The 22371-nt window shown below is 40.6% G+C and overlaps 1 protein-coding gene across 2 annotated transcripts in view; it reads left to right on the forward strand.

The window, feature by feature from the left end:
* Nucleotides 1-22371, forward strand: part of kcnab1 (potassium voltage-gated channel subfamily A member regulatory beta subunit 1) — a 131100-nt gene that overhangs the window by 27337 nt on the left and 81392 nt on the right. Inside the window, exon 1 of one of the 2 annotated variants that reach the window (XM_022768866.1) lies at nucleotides 3193-3218. The exons of the other annotated variant lie outside the window; for it this stretch is intronic. Coding sequence (XP_022624587.1) covers nucleotides 3208-3218 — 11 coding nt within the window. The 5' untranslated portion in view covers nucleotides 3193-3207. Of the gene's footprint in view, nucleotides 1-3192; nucleotides 3219-22371 lie in introns of those variants that run through there. 2 annotated transcript variants of the gene reach the window in all.

Here is a 22371-nt window from a genome sequence, read left to right on the forward strand (position 1 = left end):
AAAAATAGAAGTGTATAGTGTGCCGTGGCATATGGCCCATGGCCGCTCTATTGTTCTGTTTCTATCATTTGGCTGTTGCAACACTGTGAGTAATTATCTATACATATGCAATCGTTATTGTAGGTGATTCACTCACTGCGGATAGTTATACAATTAAAATGTCATGTGGAAGGTGAGTGGGGGCAAAATGAAAGAAGACAGAAAGATTGGTTAATTAGTCCCTCAGGGAACATGAAGCTGATGGAAAAGGTCTGTATGAAAAGCGGGTAAGAATACTGACAGTTAATGGAGAAGCAGAAGTGAGAAAAAGGTGTCAGAAGATAAATAGGTGACAAGGGGACAATGTTGTTTTCCAAACCCTACTTTTGTTTCTCATAAAGCATGGTTCCATCTTGCTGTTGGCAACACCCTACTTCGACCCCCCCCCCGCCTGCCCCGCCCCCCTCCCCCAAAGTGTCCTCACCCAGGCCTCTCCCCCTCCTAAGCCTCTCTACCTCCTCTCCCTCTTTTTTTGGTATTGTTATCAGTGACTCACCTGCTCACATGCTGAGTGGCTCATAGGAGGATGTAGCTGTACTCAACTTCATAGCCCAAAATAAAAGAGAAAATAACAGACAGAAAAAGACGAACATCAAATACAAGCGGGAGAAATAAAAAAACAACAAAAGTAAAGTGATAGTGAATTTTATTGCAAAACAACATTAACTGTTTTCTTGATTTACTGAATGTGTGTACATGTATAGGCTCCATGAGCATGGATGTGTATGTGCCAAGTGTCTATAAATACACTGTAAACACACTCTGGCATTGCATAAGCTCAGCTGACTTTCCTGCAGCCAGGCAGGATCAGTTTTTCCACCCATCCTGCTGGACAATGGACACAGCTGCCCACCCTGCCATCCTCCCTACCTAATTCTACATGTTTGGGTGTGTGTGCATGTGCACTGTTGTCTTTGCATTAACAAAGTTACTGTAATTTAAGCATAGTCTAGCATGTACAGCGTAATTTATATTCATTGTTATTTAGGTGTCGTGTAACAGCCAACCTTGCGTGGTGCTCTGCTGTGTCACCTCTGGAAAAATTAATATTGCAAACATTCCCCTTGAACAAAGTTTTGATAAAAGAAAATTGTGGTTGTGTGAGTACATCAGGCTGTGTCATCCAAAATTTTACAAATTTTGAAAAGACAAAAAAAAAAAAAATACTTCTGAAGAATACAACCATAATCTAACCTTAAGAACTCACCAGAACCAACCAGGTCTTGGGTTTGGACCCAAAGTTTAAGAACCAAAGGACAACCAAGCTGTTGGTACTTGATAAGTGCACTGATCCAAAAGAAAAACTTGATCCTGACAAACAGAAGTTAAACTTGGAACCAGAGTCAAATTTAGGGTGGATTTATATTATAATAAAAAGCATCTACAGCACATTCACACAAGTTACAGACTTAATTAAGTGCATTAACATTTTTAGTATTGTGTGGGCAGAATACCAAGGATGAATGCAAGAGTGTGTGTGTGTGTGTGTGTGTGTGTGTGTTCGTACGTGTGTGTGTTCAATACGTGTGTGTGTGGAAAGACTGACAGTGTGTCTTAACGAAAATTTCCTGATATGGGAGAATGGCATTCCTCATGATTCCCACAATCCACTGGAGGACCAGACGTGATGTCATTGAACACTCCCATGAGGAGGCCAGAGGTGAGAGATTATAGTGTGTGTGGGGGGGGGGTAAGACAGAAAGAATGAAAACAGACCAGAGAAAGAGGCTTCCCTGTTTCATTTTGTGGTTCAGTTCATTATAAAAACACTGCCCTCAGACTGTGTGCAATTGTGCATAACATGCTTTTGGCTGTGTGTGCATGAGTCTGTGAGATTGTGTGTGTTTATTTTAGGTGTTTGTTATGGGCAAAACTCCAGAGTACACTTTGTTTCGAGGAGAAAGAGAGTGCAAGTGGTAAGACATGCAAGACAGAAGAGGTAGATTAAAGGGAAATATTGTTGGGGGTGTTTGGGGGTGGACCAGTGAGGAAAGTACAAACACACAAAATGTACACATGCAGTGTGTGTCTGTGCCAGATAAAAAAAAGAAAAAAGTAAGGCGGGTGGGGGTCGGAAAAGCAAGAGATGTAAATGCTGGAAGAGAGGCAGGAGAGGAAATCAGGAGTAAGTGAAAGGGCTTGTGACACAGGGAATACTGAGACAAAGGAGGGATGATTGGGAAAGTGAGAGTGGGAGAGAGAATAAGAGGGAGTTGGAGAGAAAAGGGGTATAAGGATGGAGAGAGAGAGGGAGAAACAGACGGGGAGAGAGAGAGAGAGAGGAGAGGGAGGGCGGGAAAAAATGTCCCAGATTCCCATGCCATTTAATAGGGAGCAAAACCAAACTGAGCTTATAATGTAGACTGGCTGAGCAGGGGGCAAAGTGACAGCATGAGGGTATGTGTTGTGTGAGATAGAGAGCAGAGGAGAGAGGGGGAAAGAGAGAGAGAGTGAGAGAGTGGGTTATCTGTGTGTGTATCTCTTGCTCTCTGTCTATCTGCATGTGTGTACAGAGAACATATGTGGCACAGCCCATGGTGGAGTACATGTAAGGAAAAAGCCTATTTTTCCTGTGTGGACGTGCAGCCTGCAGACACTTTAATTATGGACTCTTCAGTACCGTTTTTCTCTTTTCAAATTATGTTTTTCAAGTTGGATTTTCTGGCGTTCCTTTTTTTGTTTTTTGAATAAGAGATATACTTTATGTGGAGCTTCATCCAGAGGAATACTTTTCTTTTTCCTTTGAGATTTAATCACACACTTACACACAGTCCTCTGCTCCATGTAGCGCCGTGTGGGCGAGGGGCCTACCTGGATTAGCCCGAGCGTACATGTTTCTGGGACAGACTCACAGAAGAAGGGAGAGACTGAAAGAGAGAATAAAGTGAGGAAGAGAGCAGGAAGATGTACCTGTACAAAGCAACGTGCCCGGAGATTCCCAACCCGAAGCAGAAGGGGACTAGAGGTCAGGGTGGGGTCCAGGCTCAAGGCCCGGGCCAGGGGAGGCTCGCCAGTCAGACGTCCTCAGGGACAGGGCCTCGTGCTTATGCTCCTCTGATGCTGTGGACGGCAAACAAACCCAACAGTGTGGTGGAGCTCAAACAGCTGGAGGAGTTTCTTAACTTTCACTCGCTGTCGCTGCACGACACAGTGAAGAGTCAGACAGGCATGGTCTACAGGTAACCTCACCTGTGTTTGTGTGTGTGTGTGTTTGTGAGACGTTCCTGGATTTCATAGTAGTTGCTTAATGCTCTGAGGCTCACACTGTCAGGCTTCAGGGTTGCCATGGCAACCCTAACGGCATTAGTGTTGAGGAGTAAGATGGTGGTTGATGGTGGTGCTGACTTGAGATTGACCGAGTTGTTCACATTTTTCTGTGTGAGTGTAACGTTGGGTTGTTCTCTCTTGTTCTCACTTATTTTTTTTTTATTTGTTGCCTTTGGTGCCAGAGTTGACTTTCTACATATTATGGGTGAGAGATTTGTTGCTCAGGGTTGGTGGTTGGTTGTGCGAGTTGTAGTTTTATGGCCGGCGTTTGTGCATGATATCATATTTGTTAACTGAATGTTTTGTTCAGTAGACTCAATGGAGATATGATGTGTGGAAAGAGTTGTGAAAAAATCAAGAGTAGACAACCACCACATTCAGCCCATCTACCGTCTCACAAACTTTGGTCACCCTTGTTATATTATGCAATACCCACTGCATCAGTGGGACTATTGATCTCCAAGTGAAACGCTCACTGATCGATCATTCTTTGGCGGCATATATTTATGTCAGTGTGTTCAATGAGTACAGTAACTCTGATTTGATCTGTTACTCTGTGATTCCTGATAAACTCAGTCTTAGAATAAACAAAAACAGAGGAAAACAAGATTTTCTGCAGTCATTTTATAAACTATGTATCATAGTTTTCATGTTTAGTCACTTGCTGGATTAAACTGCATCTGATGCAGACGTGTGTGTACACATGCACATAACCACATACAGAAATAAATCCAGAGGCATGATGAATTGTTAAATACCTGAATGTCAACAGATTGCATGAAGGCCAAAACTCTTTTTGAAATATTTTTTAAAATTGAAAAGGACAGTCTAAGTTTCTTTTAATGTTCTTCACCCGTTTAAATTATCTTGTACAATTTTACTTCCTTGATTATTACTCAAGCTTTGTATTGTCAGTGCACTTACGCTCATGCTGCAACATGTGAAGTAACTAATTTCTGTCTCCATGTTTGCTTCACGGTGCATTAAAGCTGCACAACCGAAACCTTTTAAACTTCACGTGTTCGAAGTAATGTGTTTCAGCGATAGAAGTTAATGTGTAAGGGCCATGCTTGATCAGAATATACATCTACACATGTGCTGTATAGAAAATATGTATTCAGTCATTCTCTAAATGGCTCATGTTATATGTTAAACGGTTTTTGTGTTTTGAAGACAATCCACTTCTTAAGAGTGTTCCTCAGGCGCTGGTAAAGACCCACTGCTGTCATGCCTTTGTTGTTTTTCTTCTAGTTTGTCATCTGTGACTAAGCATCATGTTGGTGAGGGGTTTCAGTGAGTGTGACTGGAACATTGTGGATCACTGCTCAGCCCTTAGGCTAGACAGCAGCATGTAACTGCTTTGCCTTCACTGCGTTGTTGCCTCCAGTGAAGAAGAAAGGAGAAGAGTGATTTTGAATAAAGCATTTCATTCTCTGATAAGAGAATGTGGTTGGTTGTAGCTTGTTTTTTTACTTAAGCCTTTACATATCCATGAAAATTGCATGTGAACATGAATGCTTTTTTACAACAACCACTTGCTTCACATGCACATAGTAACACATATTCACTACTGTCCTCTATAAACATTGTTAGACACTTAACAACACCACAGCAACCACTACTATGTTAATGTCACAATGACATAATGTTGGTTATTTGCATATGAGCTATGAGGGGGGAAAAAAACATCACAAGTCCAAACTCCACATGAGGAAAACACACCTGTTCGTCACGAGCAAATTCATGTTCCAGTTCACCATATGTAACGGAAAGCATACAATATCCAGACTGGGCTCCACAATGTTGTTTAGAAATGTGGCTCCATGCATGCTTTATATTTGGAGGCGCTGCTGGCTTAACATTTCCATGAACTGTATTTTGGTCATTCGAAAAGCCCGTCCACTCCCTAGGCTCTCTCGTCACTGATTCTGTGGCTGTATTCTGCAAATATGACCATGTTACAAACAGTGTAATAGTAAATTATTCTGTCATTGTGTTGGCACAGAAGAAATGGCAGCATAGAGTGTGATTTCTCCATCAACTCCACCAAGGAGAGAGAGACAGGGGGAGTAGGGAGGGGGGTGTGATGGCAGTTTGTAGCCCTGTTGGGTCAACCTGGCTACGGGAGCTCATATGGCCTTGTGCTGTTAGCATTCCGCCTTGGGACCTTGGCATATGTGTATACATGAGCTACATGTGTGTGTGTGTGTGTATTTGAAAGTTTGTGGATATCACCATGGTAGACTAACAAAACAGCTGGCTGTCCACGTCCTTTTCCAGGTCACTGTGTACCAGTGGTCAAGATCCATGTTGAGCACTATATATACACACACACACACACACATGCACACACACATGCACACACACTTACACTTTGTCTAGCCCAGATCTGCTGAAATGTAAACCCTTTTCTTTTGCTTTAACTATAAAATAACCAAAACCAGCCATTACTTCACGAAAACAAAAATAGTCTACATGCTTTTACTAACATATGAACACCCCCAAGGAAGAGATGCAAAACAGTGAAGAGCCCTCAATGTCCTTCCAGCCAGTTTTCCTTTAAAGCCCTTGTGGCTGTGTAAAGAGAGGTGAGTCATGACACGACAGATTAAGTCTGTGGAAGCCTTTCCTAACTCAACCTTTTCAGCTTTTGACCCCCTTAATACAAAGAAATGTCTACTTATGATGTCCCATCATAGGTTGTTATGACGGCTCCACCAAAGAGTGAGTTTTTTTTCCTTTTTTGAATATTTTATAGGGGTCTGAAAAGGTGAAACTTTCCAGTATTTCACAAGAAAAAAATGAAAGATCGGAGAAAAGTCTGGGGGGAAAAAAACAGAATTATGTTCTTCCTTATTTTGTTAATCATCCCACAACCGGATTTGGAATCACTGTCGAAACTACAATCCCTAAAATAAATCCTAACTTAAGCCCAATTTTTGCAACCTTTTTAAAATTCAGTCTTATTCCAGTACTGAACTATAATTCCACCCTAAAACTAATTCTTTGTATTGATGACATTTAGTCCTGGCAAAGACAGAAACAGAAAAGCACACACACCAAACTCATATGCATGTTTTCTGTTTCCTTTTTTTTTTTCTGCATTCAAAAAAATACAAAAAGCACAGATGGGAAGAGGAAGAAGAGATAAACTACAAGCAGATATGCCCTCACATGCCCTGCAGTTCATTATTCATGAGTGTGTGTATGTCTGTCTGTGCGGTGAGTGGGTGTGTGTGTTTTCAGTTGTGAAGGAGCATCTGTGTGTGTGTGTGTGTTTGTGAGACAGTAACTGCTGCTTCGCATGTGTACATGTTCATTGTATCGTTAACGTGCTTTTTAACCATGTTGGTCGTGGTGACAACTTATTGCTGTTCACTTCCGAACATATGTATTCAACACCTCCTCAGAGCTAATGTGGCGAATGTTAATGCTAATTATCCAGTCAGGGCCAGATACTGTTGCTATGTGACGACGCCAGCGAAACATGTTAGAAAAGCAGAGATCAGCCATGTTGTTCCAGAAAGAGTTGATTAGAAAAAAGCTTCAGAAACTGATTTTGACAGCTAGCCAGCACACAAGTTGGTCCTGAACGCCTCACCACTGAATAAATATCCAGCACAGGTTCATTGTGGTGTTTCCGGCTCTGTTATTCCTCTTCTTTGCTATATTTGCTTTCTTAGTCTAGTCTTCTTGCATTGTACTGAAGAGGGTACAGCTGTTAGTTTGCTGTCATTAAAAGCCTCCACCACCTGCCATTTTTGAATCAAATTTCAATATGAGGAAGTCTTCTTCCTGCTTTGGTTGAAACACTTTATTTGTGTCAGAAATCAACTCTTCAGGAAATTACATAATGGGCTCTGTTGTCTTTTTGTTGCAAAATTTTCATTGCTCTTTTTGTATTTGTAAAATGCTGAATTTTGCCAGTTGAGATGCAGCAATAAAGTGGTTCATTCTTTCGCTGTGACATTATAGTGCTGAAAACATGCTGTGATTATATAATACTGGATGCAGTTTCCGTTTTCCTTTGGGAAACTAAATGAATATTAATCTAAAAAAATTTTTTCTTGTTCAATCAACACTCTCCTGTTAAAAATCCCCTTTTAACCTAAATGCCAAAGTAGTTACAGATGCAGATGCTGATTTTGATCAAATACTCCACATATTAAAGTGGACGTCAATTTAATCAGCCTAGTGGGGAAATAGATTAATCAAAAGCCCATGATATTATTGAATATAGAGCAGGGAATTCTGGGTAAGGGAGTGACAGTGAGGGGGCATTTAGACCTCCAGGGGGCAGACGGTCACATTATGAAGCATATGCCATGTCCTCATGGGTGAACGTGTGTGTGTGTGGACAATCTGGATGTTTGTCAGTCCATCTGATTAAATGAGCTCAGCCTGCTGATAGACCTTGGTGTGAAGGTGACAAGAGTTACAATGTCCCCGCAGTTGTTTCTCTGCTCCTCTGTCACTCACTTTTCTCTTCAGTCCCGTCATCTTTACTCTCTTAGTTTGTACATCTTTCATTGTCTTTGTCCTTCAACCTGTTTTTCAGAGTGCAAGTTTATTTAAAAATGAAAATTAGATGTTAAACTGAGTGAAATTGGATTATAAAATTACCCCTCTCTAGTTTCAGCATTTGGAATGAGTATTCAGAGAGGCTATCTGCAGCAAATACTTTTGCATCTTCACTTGCCACAATAGGACTTTATTTATGTCAAACAGCAGTGAAAATGTCCTTTTTGCAGGAGGAAACATAATCTTTTTATTAGTTACTTTGAAAAATTGGCTCTTTTTTAGGTAAAAAAAAAAAGAAAAAAAAGTAACTGCAAAAGAGTAAAACCAAATGTGCTCTGACACAGTGAACCCTTTTTGCAAATGTGATCATTGTTTCCTCTAGTAGTAAAACTAATTCTGCATTAAAGTGTTAGTTTTGATAAATTCAATAGTGCTTTATGTGCAATGGATGTGAAGATTCCTATGTTTACGAGTTGAAGGTCAGATTTTCTTGTCATAGAGTAGCCATCTGACTGATTGTGTGGCTTGTTTTGGCCGAGAGATTTTGATTTCTAAAATCCATCCACCACCGCATTTCTTAGCCCCATGTTACTTCAAGGCAGGAGAAGTGTTACTGTGTTTGAATCCCAAATAAGAGAGAGCAGCAGTTAGTGTTTATTAACTCCAGCCAGTGAAACGTCTGTCCGCTCTGGACTGGAGCCTCGTGTTCACTATCAGTGTTTAGACTCTGGTATCTGCCTATGTAAGGAGAAGCTATGCAGGCATGTGAGTTTATTTATTATGGTGCCAAATAAACGGAGGGCAGAGGTGGTCAGGAGTGAGTGGAGATGAAGGGGTGAAGAGAGGTGAACAAATGAAAAGAAGAAATGCGATAATACTAAATTTTCTATCACTTAACTAAAGGAGGCAAGTGGTTGTCGTGTATATGTGTCTATCAGTTTCTCTGTGTGTGCAGTAGTTTGCCTATCTGTGCGCAGTGTGTGTGTCAGTCTATGTGCTTAATCAGAGCCTAATGAAGCCATTGTTTGTCACCTATCAACACTTGAGAAGCAGTGAGTGAAACTGTGCACTCAACCAGAGATTCACAGAACACACACTTGCACGAAACTCACACACACGTACACGGACATACGCATGCAGATAAATGCGTCAATTGCTCATCCTTTATTCATTTTGGAAAACAAATGAATATTTAATACAGGAACTGGTATCCTCACTAAATACTTAATTGGTCAAGCGGTCACAGAAATGTGTGTTTTTGTGCAACGTGCAATTTTTACCATTGTCTGTTTTTATTGTTGGGTGATTCATTGCAACTTGTTCTAATTAGATTCATCATCAGATTCATCGAGTGTATGTTTGTGCTCGTTTTATTGTGTAGCCTCTTAGTTTCTACCATCCAGATCTACATTTCTCTACAGTTTTAATACAGACTGAAAGTGCTGACATCATCCCAAAGAAACACCAAAACTAGTATACCTGTATTCAGATATTGCAGTGGAAGTACCTGGTTTAGAACCTTTTCTATTATGAATGCTTCAAAGCTTCTAAAAGCCTGGAGGGTGTGGTAAACTGTGATGGGCTTTACACACAAGGTATTAGACCGACCAAGATCCTGTGACACCTTTTGGCTTAGAACCAGTCATGTTATAAATGACTCTGGGCAGAGAGACAGAGAGAAAGAGAAGACCTCAGTTTGTAATTACAAGATGGGGAAAACCAGGGGTTTTATGGTGTAGTGTGTTCAGTTAAGTTACACACTATTAAGGTGGAGGAAAGTAACTAAGTGCATTTACTCAGGTACTTATTTGATACTTGAGTATTTTCTTTTCATGCCACTTTCTAATTTATGACAACCACCCTGTACACTCTGATCTTCCCTGAAAATGCAGTAAATTAGCTATCATTGTTGACTAAAAAGATTCAACAAATTTCATGCAACTCATGCATCTCTCTTGCCAAACAAATTTCAAAAAGAATTCAATTCAAACAACTGGCAGAGAGAGTTCACCAGTTTCCCATATTGCTGTTACAAGTAGTTTTACACGGTTTGCCAGTGAAGAATGGAAAGGCCTCTTCAGACATCTTGAGTCAAACACACTCTTACCTCTGTATCTATCCACATCTCACTGACTGTCTATATTGTGTGTGGCGCTCTGTCTTTGATCCCTCCGTGGTGGTACTTGCTGCTGGTTAAATGTCCCGCTGTGTTGTGCATTTGTTGCCTGGTTTTTTTTAGGCACTGAAGCTGTTGTGTTATTGTGAAATGTTCACTGCAGAGCTGGAGCCTGTTGGGGCTTTTGATAAAAAATGTCCTCACTAAGAGGAAAGCATGTTTCTACACGCTTCCCCACAGTCTTCAGAAAAAGTCTATTCAGGTAACATAAGTGAAAACACCTGTGTGTTCAGTCACTGATTATCTCACCAATAGATTGAATCTGGGTTCTGTGATCTAAGGATGTCTTTTTATGTATATGCTCATAGTATGTAGGCCTACTGTACATACATAGATATACTGTGCATGTCACTTCTATCACATGACCAGTGTTTTTAAATTCAGGATTGACCTAATATTCATTACTGTATATGTAGGTTAAATATAAGACAAAATAAAAATGCAGTTACAGCTTGTTAGAGGTTTAAAGTCATAACAAGATTAAATTCCTTATAAAAACTAATGACTGTAGTATTTGAGATCAATAAGGTCATCTGAGTGCCAGCAGAGAAGGATTAGTTTCTGTAGCTAAGACTCAGGCAGAACTGCTTTAAGTTAATCATGGCTTTGTCAATCTTACTGATGGATAGTTCTGTGCTCTGCCCACTGTCTTTCACTTACACACACTTACACATTCCTTTAAATGTCACTTTAGCGACATTTCATCGACATGAATTCCCTAGAGGAACTAACCAACAACAAACCGTTTAATTGTACCTGCTGAATGTATTTGTAGTGAAAACAAATTTAGGGCACGAGTTTTGTCCCTCATTAGTCAATCCTGTTTCCATACTGGTCTAAACAAGTCCGAAACTAGTCGCCAGATGTAACACACAGACCTGCACACATCACCAGTTCATTAGTCGGCTATTGAGTGAGCTAATGCACGTTCTTGACGTGACTCTCATCAATAAATCAACTCTACAGCTTGAAAAATCAGCTGGACTCTTACACACGTCTTGTCTTTTTCTCCACCTTTGCACACACACATGCACAGACGTCTGGAGTTTCACTTCCCTCAGCAGTAGCTGACTCTGAATCAATAGAGCATCAGTTTGCCCTATTGATGTGCTCATTTGGGTGAGTGCCAGACAGGAGTTGACTGCTGTAGGGACAGGCCAAACAGTCAGCATGGATCACCGTGCTTGGCAGACCAGCCTTTGAACATCTCTCAGCTTCTGAAATGGTCAAAGATTTAGAAAAATAATCTTGACGTTTTCTTGTGTGTTAATCAATGCAAGATTGCATATTGACACCTAAAATGTCAATATGACAACTTTGACTGTTTCATTTGTTTTTATTAGCTCTCTACATGACACATGCTTTAGTGATGATCAGTGCTTAAAATGTATATAAATATCAACAGGATTATGTGAACTGTGGATAATTTATTTCATCTGGGGGGAAAAAAAGTAGTGGAGCGATGTTCCGGTGCCCTGGCAGCACTACACCTGTGTGTTACGTTAATGTTACGTTACCCTATGAGCGAGAGAGAAAGAGGAGTGACCAAAAAAGTGAGTTTGTCCCTCATTGATTCCAGAAGTTGTATTTTCCACCATGTAAAGCAGCAGGATCAGAAACTGTACTAAGTGACGTCTTCTGTCTGTCTGTCGATCTGTGTGTGTGCGTGTTGCAAGCGTCAGTTATATGCAGTTATATACATTAAAGTGTGGCAGGAAAATTTGATTTAGTATTAATTGAATACTACAAATAATAAATAACTACATTAATGGGAAAGCAAGTCAAATGTTGTCTTGACATTTGCAAAGGTATGAGCATTCGCCAATAGTTCTAATGATTGTCGATTACTGATACCATTGTCCATCGGCACAACCCTAGTGTGAATGCACCCAAGATGCATTGAGGACGCATTTGAGATCTGATCACTCAGACCACATTCGGAGATGGTCTGGGCCACCGTTTCATAGGTCCTGTTTAGACCTGGCATTAACATCCGTCTCGGGTGATCCGATCACAAGTGGACTGCTCTGTTCGTCAGTTCACACCTGACTTTCAAATGCATCTCCACATGCGTCTTGATTGACCGCTTGTGATCGGATCGTGTGTGTGTCAAGCGGCAACCCCTGAGGCTGAAAAATGACGCCAACACGGAATGGCCACTTGAAACTGCCTCCAAAAGTAAGTCAATCCCCATAGACTCCCATGTTAAAATGCCTAACTTTACAGCAGTAATAAACATGTTTACAGCCTGGTACAAAAACAGTTTTGGTCTCTACACCCAATTGGTTCCTTCATCACAACTATAAAGGGGGTGAATTTTTATATAACTAACTTGTTTAAATTTTATTAATGCTTAAAGTTCACTGCAAGACAGTGAGAGAGTGATGGGGGAATGGAGCGGGGAAAGTAAGATCCGATCATAAGTGGTCAATCAAGACGCATGTGGAGATGCAAGTCAGGTGTGAACTGACGTATTTTGAGCTGTCCACTTGTGATTGGATCACTGAAGACGCATGTTAATACTAGTGCTGACCGATTATGCTTATTTGGTCATAAATCGTCATTGCGATATGAACAGGTGCATAAACACATTGCAAATGACTGCCTGAAATAAATTCATAAATTAGGATTACACACGCCATGCATGCAGGGTTTTCATGGCGCAGCGCCTGAGCCAAATGAACTGGGGAAAAAAACTCTACTGCATTTTGGTGTCGGGCGGCAGCCTCTCACACACACAGCAGACAGCACAGACTAGTGAGGAGTGAACTTTTTACTGGAGCTGACAACTACGGTTGTATCTCTGAGTGTCATCAACCTTTTGTGAGTAAAAAAGCAATTAGCGTCCTTCATCACAACACCTGTTTGACAAGATTTAAACACGAAGAAAAGCTACATTTACCCTAATAGTGAATTGTTATAATTGAGCTAAAAAGTAAATTTTCTGTGTAGACTGCAGCTTCGTTTGCCATAAACTTTTGTAAACTTATAGCAACAGTTTGAGACAGCAGCCCCCCCCTCAGCGACGTTACCTGCAGTAGAGGGAGGAAGACGGAAGAGGTGACCGATAGTAAACTTTGTCTGTGTTCTTCATTCAGCTTTGCTCAGGAAAACAAATATTTATTTATCACAAGTAATATCATCATCGCAAAACTGAACAGTGTCATCGCACATCGCAGATTTTCCTCATATCGTGCAGGCCGATTGGTAATCTTGTTTCTGCTTCATTAGATCTGTGGAAGACCTAATGGGAGACAGAGATTTGAGCATTGGCACATAAAGAAAAATCTCATGATGTTGACTCCCTCTTTTCTTCTGCGTTTCTTTGCTTTTTTAAAAATGGCTTTAACTTATCATTTCCAGGGTGCAGGTTGTTAAAATAAGGACGAAACATCTTCTGTTAAGACACAAATGAACCATCGCTCTCCGTCTTTCTTTCTCTCAGTCGTCTCCCTCTCTCAGCTTGGTTCTTAAGGTATCGCTGCCTCACTGCTCCTCCTCTCTCTTGGTATTTGTCCATTATTGATGAGGAGTGATAAGTGGTTATTTAAGAGGCAGTGCTTCTGAGGTCGCTTGAGGATAATGCCCCAGTGGAGCTTCATCTTACTCTCACACTGCTTCACGTAGAAGGAACCGAGCCAGTCTAACTTTAAAACACACACACACACACACAACACACACACACACACACACACACACACACACACACACTCTCATCCTTTTACTTTAAATCTATTAAGTGATGTTCAAGGTGACTCTGTAGCCTTTGGCAAATCAGTCCACAGCTAAAATACCACAACTCATAATAATGGTAGTCTGTGAGATCTGAGCACACATTCCTGTAATTCAATGAGAAAATCCCCACAGGGATTTCTCAATAGGTGTGTGTGTGTGTGTGTTAGTAGCAAGGATGAGTCTGATGCTTTCTCTTCACTCGCTGATCTTTTAAAGATAAGAGCAGCAGTTAAATAACTAATTTGTAATGATGATGATACCAAGCACATGAGGGGTAATGGCGTGGGTGTGTGATGAAACCCCAGAGGGGAAGTGCAGACACTTTTAAAACATGTTTAACAGTTCAGTGGTTGATGTGGGTGGGGGAATGGGGGGCTTGGGGTGATTAGAGAGAGGATATTCAAAATGAGTCGTCAGGAGACACAGAAGAAGATCAAAAGAAGAGAGCAGGAAGTGTCCTGTAATTTGTTTTAGTGCTTGTTGGTGGTGTCACCACTAGGGGGAGCTGTGGATCTGCTGTCTCTTTGATGATGGACACGAAAGAGTGGGGCTACTTGTGTGTGTGTGTGTGTGTGTGTATGACTGAAGGAGAACTCCTCAACAGTACATTGAGCAGCAGTGAATGTCTTTGGTCACTTCCCACTTTCTTTGTGTTATTTTGAAAAGCTAAACTAAAGATGCACATCCACACAAAAACAAACAATAGCACCATAGATGCAGATATTTTATTTATGTCCACAGTTTAATGTTTGGTTGCACTATGCCCTCATTGCATTTACTGATTATAAACCAAAAGCAAAAAGGCTGTGCACGCCGATACAGCTAAGAGTCAGTCGTTCCCTAGAGATCCTGTGTGTTTGCCAAGAGAAGAGGAAATGTTTGACCAAAGTGAAATATGGCTTTAAGAGGTGCTGCAGTGCTCATGCAGCGTTGGAATCAGCGTAGGAGTGTCACCTACTGTGGATTGCAGAGAGACCTTTCACACCACAGCTCAAGAGGGGGCAATATAATATCCAACCGTGCTCTTTTCAGCACATAAACAGTTCCCTTTCTCTTCTCATTTCCTACTCTTTCACTAAACCAAATATCACCCAAGCTCCTTGTTATCTCACACTGCTGCTGTCACCTTGTCCATGTGTATTTCTTTCCTTCTTTCTACGCTGTCGTGGTCCTGTCATTAGTCATTTCCCTCCATCTATGATTTTGTGCAGTCATGCCTAGTGCGGACACTCAGTTTTAGTGTCACCATACATCTCCATTTTACAACACTAAGCTGACACACTGATGCAGGTAAAGTTTATATTTCCTCTGATCAGCACTTTTCTTGTCTTTTCTCAGTGTGTGTGTCTTCACAGATCGTAATATTAAGGAGTGGAGTCTGAGTCTTTGCCAGGTTGTGTGTGTGTGTGACTGTGGATGCTTGTCCCTGGGTGCAGTGCTATCTTTTGTAAGAAAAGGTAATACACTGTAGTCTCCCTTAAGGCTGCCTATTACGAGAGGTGAGGTGAGAGAGGGGACAAGGAGTGGGATATGAAAGATTGCCATCATAATAACAACTAAACGTAATGTAGACCCAGTGCACACATGCGTGCGCACACACACTCATGCTGTTGACTTTACTGCAGTATTTGTCACTGTTTAAACACTGCAATAAGCGTAGGCAGACACTGTGCCAGCAGATGCACAGAAATACTCTTACAGCATTGTGTGCAAATACTGTACGAGCAGTTGCATAAATGCCAACGCATGCGTATATGAACAGTTTAGTGTTTTAGTGGCTTCAGTGCAGCAATGCAGCATAGACACAGTAATCTGTGGCTGGTGACTGCAGTCTCCCATTGCAATATACAATATAATTCAATTACAGTATAATAAAGTTTTCACACATCCCACCAAAATTAGTAAACGGTGTTTTTTTGATCAGATCAAAAACTGCTGTATAAATAAATGATCTGGCTTCTGCTCAAAAGCAGACCTTGAAAGACTTGCTTTTGTAACCTGTAAAATTGACCCTTGTAATGTTCTTCTCTCTCTGTGGTCTTCAGAGGACTGTGGGAAGCCCATTCACAATGCTGCAGCCTGACTTTTATCAAGGACTAAGAAAAGTAAAGCACACCTGCCTTCAAATCACTGACATGGCTTCCAGTGTGCCCTAGACTTGACTGGGTTGACTTGCTTGTGAATTGCATTGCTCCAAGGTACGCTTAAAAGCCATTTACCCAGACCTCTCAGGTCACCCAGCCCTGGTATTCTTGCTTTTTTGACGATTGATTCACAATCTGATAAATCAGCCTTTTGGTTTTTATAGTTGTAGTTGCTGGAATAGCCTTCCTGAGGACTTCAGAAGTGTTTACACTCTAAAAGCAGCACCAAAACATTTCTTTTAATGTATTTTAACTTTGTCACTGAATAAATTGCAATTACTCTGTCCTGTTTGCTTGCTGTGATAGAGCAGTTGTGAATGGTTTTTCTTTTTTTCTTTTTCAAATTATTTTCTTCTGTGTAGAAAACAGACTGTAAGCCTTGCCTTGCCTAACTTCTACCCCTATATAATACAGGAATATTGCATTTTTTCAAATATGAGTTTTTTCTTAGTTTACTCCCCTGTACAGTCTCTTTTGTTGTATTATATAAAATGATTTAATCTCCCCTGCAGGAGCACATACTGATTGAAACTATCTTACCTGTTTCACACAGACACAGTCAATAACTCTTGCTTGATGAGTTGTGTGTTGCACAGATGATAAATGGCAGGAGACATGGTGCAGAAATTCCCTGTCAGCACATACGAATGATGGGGAATCCCTTGTGCGTACATCATTGCACTCAAGTGCTCAGGCACACATATAGATCACACACACCTCTCTCTCTCTCTCTCTCTCTCTCTCTCTCTCTCTCTCTCTCTCTCTCCCCCTCTCTCTCCCCCTTTCCCCACAAAGTCTTGAGATTGCTGAAGCTAAAATGTCCCTTAGGAATGTGCCATTAAAAGTTACTTCTTGCTGGGGCAGCAGTTAAAAATCCAACTCACTCAAAAAACATAGGGGATTGAATTTTTGGCACAGAACACACAGTTAGTCTCTCAAGATTTTCATAAAACAACTTCCAAACTTTAGACTTGATTTCAACTTTAAAGTAACCTTAAAGCCCAGTGCATGTTTTTAGGTGCACACATTTCTGACATTGTCTCACTTTGATAATTAACACAGCCACAGTGAAGCACTTATTAGAAGAGCCAAGTGGTTTTACATCGTTGGCACGATGTAAGAGCTCTCCTTCACCTCGCTATTATCTTCAAGTGGTTTCATTTCTACTCTTTGACTAAGTAATTTGACTAATGATCGTTCTGTACAGAGTGGGACAGGAGATGAATTTCAGATTGAGGGCTATTATAAAAAAGAAAAAGAAAAGAGATTCTGCTCACCAAAGCCGCAGTAGACACTGCAATGGAAACTCTGTATGCCTATATAGTGCATAAATGTACAATGTAATGTACATGTACATATAATGGTGGTATGTAAATATAGTGCACTTGGTTGCTACATACTAATATATGTAATTTTGTCCCACTCTAACAAATCTAACAGGACAGTGAATGAGATGTCAATCAAGCTCAGTCTGCACCCACACAGTCTTAGGAAGTGGTCTAATCAGCCAAAATAATTGAAATAATTTGTGTGGGTTTGCCACAGAGGCATTAAAGTCCTTAATTATGTACTCCTTTTTACTTACAAACAGCCAAGCTCATAACTTTCTGTCATGTGCGCTGTGTTCATGTAGGACACAGTGATGTACTGTAAATGCAGGAATAAAAAATAAAAAAAAAAAAGAAGCATGAAACAAATTTGATTTTTACTGACCTAGCCAGTAATCAAGAAATTAGAGCATGAAATTGTAGCGCAGGGAGATGCACATTAGAATGGACACAGGTGTTTGATTTAATCCAGCTAAAAAAAATGATGGAACTCACCAGTGCTGGTAGATGATGCACATGCAATCTATCTACACCCCCCCTCCCCCCCCCCCCCCCCCCACTGGTTATTACACCACAATCACACTTTGCATCAACTTTAATTTACCAATAGAATAAAAACACATTGGACAATACTGCAGTACACAATTTACATCCAAATCGAACAGTGAATGCCAGTTACTGGTATTTGATGGTTCATTTGTTGTTTGTAACTAAAACCATGTTTCCACCTCAAGAACTTTCCCCAGGAACCAGGAACCTTTTGAGGAACTATGCACGTTTCGACCGCAGGAACCAGGGTCTTACTTTAGTTCTTATTGACTGTCACTTTTTGGTTGAAACTCGACTTAAGACTTGATCTGGGGACCCAGGTCAGACTGGGTCCAAATTTTATTCAGTCTAAGAGGGTACAGGTAGAGCTCGGTTCTCTTGCTGCAGGTGTTGAGGCTGTGTGTCAATTTGTTTCGTAATCGGGGGGATCCAATCATGAAATACTGATCATAATCCACGCAAGAGAAAGGGTGTCCTTGTCTTGACTCTGTGAGGGTGTTTTTTGGAACAACCACATTTTTGTTTGGGTCTAATTGGCCTTGAAATTTTCAGTGGATTTATTTATGCTTGTTAGGCTTCAGTTTCACGGTTTAGTTTCAGAGGGGGTTCAGTATTTTGGACTATGTGACAACCACTAGTGGCAATGCAGGAAGTAGTGTGCTGTTCTTACCATCAGTGATAGAAAGTAACTAACTACACTTAAGGACTTTACTAGTACACTTTTTTGGTTTTCCTTTACTTTTGAGGTGCTTGTACTTTTGCTTGAGTAGTTCTATTTCTAGCTTCTAAATTTCAGGGGCAAACATTTTTCTTTTTTACTGCTCTACATTTATCTGACAACTTCAGCTACTAGTTGTAATCAACATGTAAATTGTGATGAAACACATACACAAGCACCATACACACATCCAGCACAGCACATTTAGATAAACTATTTCTGTCTCCAAAGGAGTGTGTGACCAGAGGAAATGTGGCCTGTTTGAGAAGTGGCATAAAGGTCACCAACACAATGTAGGAAATAAATTGAGAGGCAAGTTGGTTTAGTTTTTTTTCCTGCATGAATGCTGCTGCCTTTTGCTGCTGCCTTTTGTCAGAGTTTGACTTGGCTGTCTGGGTGTTGAGAAAATCTTACAATGCGATTCCCCTTAAAGTAAAGTGGAAATCATGGTACCCACTGTTAAAGATACTTGATACGTAACAAAACTTTACTAAACCAAGCTTCTTTTCCTGTTCCTATCCTGCCTTGTATCACGGTACCGTATTTCTCTATGAAACAACCCAGTTGGAGATGTAATGTAGTCATAGCTTAGCAGATGAAAGTGTCTCTTTCATTACACTATTTACTGTATACACTTTCTTCTCAGAGGTGACCAGTGTACATGTATCCTTCGTTCCTCCAGATGCTGCCTGGTTGCCATCTGGCATCTTTATTCTTGCCTGGTGTTATTTTATTGCTGCTTTTTCCCACACACATAACGCCTCCATACAGTTTCCATAGCAATGCTATCACTGAGATGACAGTTTTCTCTCGTTGTTACCACTCCTGACTATCAAGTGTCCATTTCTGGAGACTCTCTAGCAGTCAGGAACGCTGCTCTCTGCAACAAATAGCTAATTGTGGTGCAGGTAGTGTAGGAGTATGTGCTTATTACACGGTGCAAGTTGGAGAACAACCTCATTATGTCATGTGTTTAGTTACAATAGACAGAAGGTTATTAAAAAGTTGTACCTTACAATTTTGCTCTCAGAAATTCTCTTAAAAATGCACCATGCTGAGTTCTGGGTATAGTCATATTAGGAAATAACATTGATTGGCATTATTTCAAAGGTCTGAGATATCATGAAACTAGAACTGGTGGATTCTCTCGTGTCGTAAGTGTAAACACCTTTCTCTGCTGACATTTACTTCATACAGAAAACACTGAGTTGGACAGAAAATCAAAGATTTTATTTCCTCTTCTGAATTGCTCCCTTGGAACACATTCATATTTACAGCAGTGACCCTGGATGGATACAATGACCTGAGCTGCAGTGGGAGGAGTGCAGTACACACACACACACACACACACACACACACACACACACACACACACACACACACACACACACACACACACACACACACACACACACACACTGGAGGAAAGACTCAACACTCAGTAAAAACACAGCACTGCTGGTGTTTCCCTGGAGAAAGCACTTTATAATGACTTCCTTTGTTGTTTGTGCATGCAAAACATGTCAGTCCAGACATATGATGCAAACAGCTCATTAAGCTCTATGGACAGATATTACCGTGGTGACCAACCTGGTGATTTTTGTTTTTTTTTTTTTTGTTTTTTTTTTTTTTACACAAAAAGTGATAGTATGCAAGAGTAAGACTTTAGGCTTATGTGCCACAGATTGTAGTGAAGTACACAAGCTGCAGCTTCCCCTGTTTCTATAACTTATACTCAATTTGTAATTAAACTAATTTACTTGAATTTGGGCTGAGTAATATACATTTAAAGGATACACAGTAATGTCAGCAATAATCTTTTATTGCTAACAATAACTGTGTGCACACACAACTCTAGCAAGTACTGTTGGTCAAATCACTGCTGGTCACACAAGGTGATGCGTGTCCTTGTCAGACTGAATAAGAAAACATAGATCATTGTCAGCTACAATAGCATGTCATTGACATCAGCAAATGACGCAACATAGCAGACACTGATAATAGTGATAGTGATGATAATAAAACCAAAGTTAGTCTGCCCAATCTCAGCTGAAACCAGCCCACAGCTGCACCTGCCTCTTGCTTATTTGGTTAGATAGGGTTCATTTTGTACTGTAAATGCCTAGTTCAACCCTTAATGTGCGTTTCAGTGGGAAATTGTAGTTTCATTAAAAAGACTTTGAGCTGTAAAATGGGGTACACCATCTTTTAGTGGATAATGATGAAACAATTTGTTCTAAATCGATACCTAGCAAGTTTAAGTGTGCATGAAGTTCAGCTAGTGGTACCATCTGTGGATAGTGTTGAGACTTTAGTAACATACTGTGGAGCTGACACTAGCAGCAGTATGCTATGCTGACTGCCACTAAGTTTCCATTGCATGGGTATGCAGTTGCTTGGCTGGGCATACAGTGTGCACTGTACCTACTACTAATGCACTCCTACTAATTAATTTTACTCTGGACCCGGGCCTGCTGAAGTGTTTAATTAAAAATAAATTTAATTAATTATAGCATGAAAGGTGATTGATGTCTGGAAACACAGCACATGTTGTAACTACCCAAGTTTCAACATGTGCTGTGGTTTGTTCTATAACTTTACCAGTACTATGTTGCAATTTAGTTCGTCTTGACTACAAGTCTATTGTAAGGCTGCGCTCAGCACAGAGAGGGCAGGTGACTGGTTGTGTTAGTGATAGATAGAAGCTCATGACATTTTGACCCTTCTTATCTTCAACAGCTGTCTCAAGTCTAAATAACTAGCTGTAATCTAATGCTCCTCTGAGGACAATGACAGCCTCTAAATGGATACACTCAGGATTACGACCCAGTGGTGACCTGTGTGTGTGTGTGTGTGTGTGTGTGTGTGTATACATGATACAGAGAGTAAAGAGAGACGCTTATGTTGTTAAGATGTCTGTTGATATGTGTTTATGGTATTTTGTCAAAGTGTACTTTGATGATAAATTCACAATAGAACTAAATACATTCACCAAATATCACACCCATTTGCGGAAGACCCTGTTTACACTTGGTAGTAAAAGGTGATCTCTATCCAGACACCTTATCCGGATAGAAAAACACATGTTAATGCAAGGCGTAAATGCGTTGTGCTCAGACTGTGATTGGATCAGCCTCATCACCTCTGGAGGTAATCTGGCTCACATTGTGTTCGGATCTTAGGTAGGTGTAAATGCCATTTCAAATAGCTCTTGCTCAAATTTTGCTCCATAGGACAGAGAGCCGATCTCAATGAGGATGATGAAAATGTATTAAAAATACATTTATTATCTGGATCAGATATCTGGATACAGATCGCATTTTAATACCAGGTGTAAACGGGGTGTAAAGTTCTCCCTATTCTCTGTGTTGTTGTGGCATGATTATGTATTTGAAACAATTTTAGTTAGCCTAAGTTTTACCAGAGAACAATAACCACCACAACAACAAAAATCTTAATTATAAGCTCAACTAAAGGTGAAATTTTAATTTGGACAGGAGTTAAATGGAGCCATTTACTGTAGTAATTAATCAGAACTTTGCTGTTACATAAGTTCCTCTTGGGCTGGAGGAGACATGGTTTTATTTTCAGGGGTAATGTTGTTGCTGTGAGTGGAGGTGGCAGCTGCAGAGGATCTGGCATCTTTCCACTGTGACACCCCTTGGTGCTCAGCCACTGGATGATGGAACCTCTGGCGTTTATGCAAAGCTGAGTGGGGAATATTTTGTGGAGATTTGCTCTCCTGCTCATTTGCCACTGCAGAAGAGTAAACCAACACAGTTTACCCACCTTCATGTTTGGAAAATGGAGTTTACCCGGCATTATGTGATGCAGATTCACGAAATTCAGGATGCATGAGGAGAATATAACTCCTACTGGCTTTTGTTTTTCTTA

The sequence above is a fragment of the Seriola dumerili genome, unplaced genomic scaffold, assembly GCF_002260705.1.
Source record: "Seriola dumerili isolate Sdu_G_001 unplaced genomic scaffold, Sdu_1.0 BDQW01001888.1, whole genome shotgun sequence".
Lineage (NCBI taxonomy): Eukaryota > Metazoa > Chordata > Actinopteri > Carangiformes > Carangidae > Seriola > Seriola dumerili.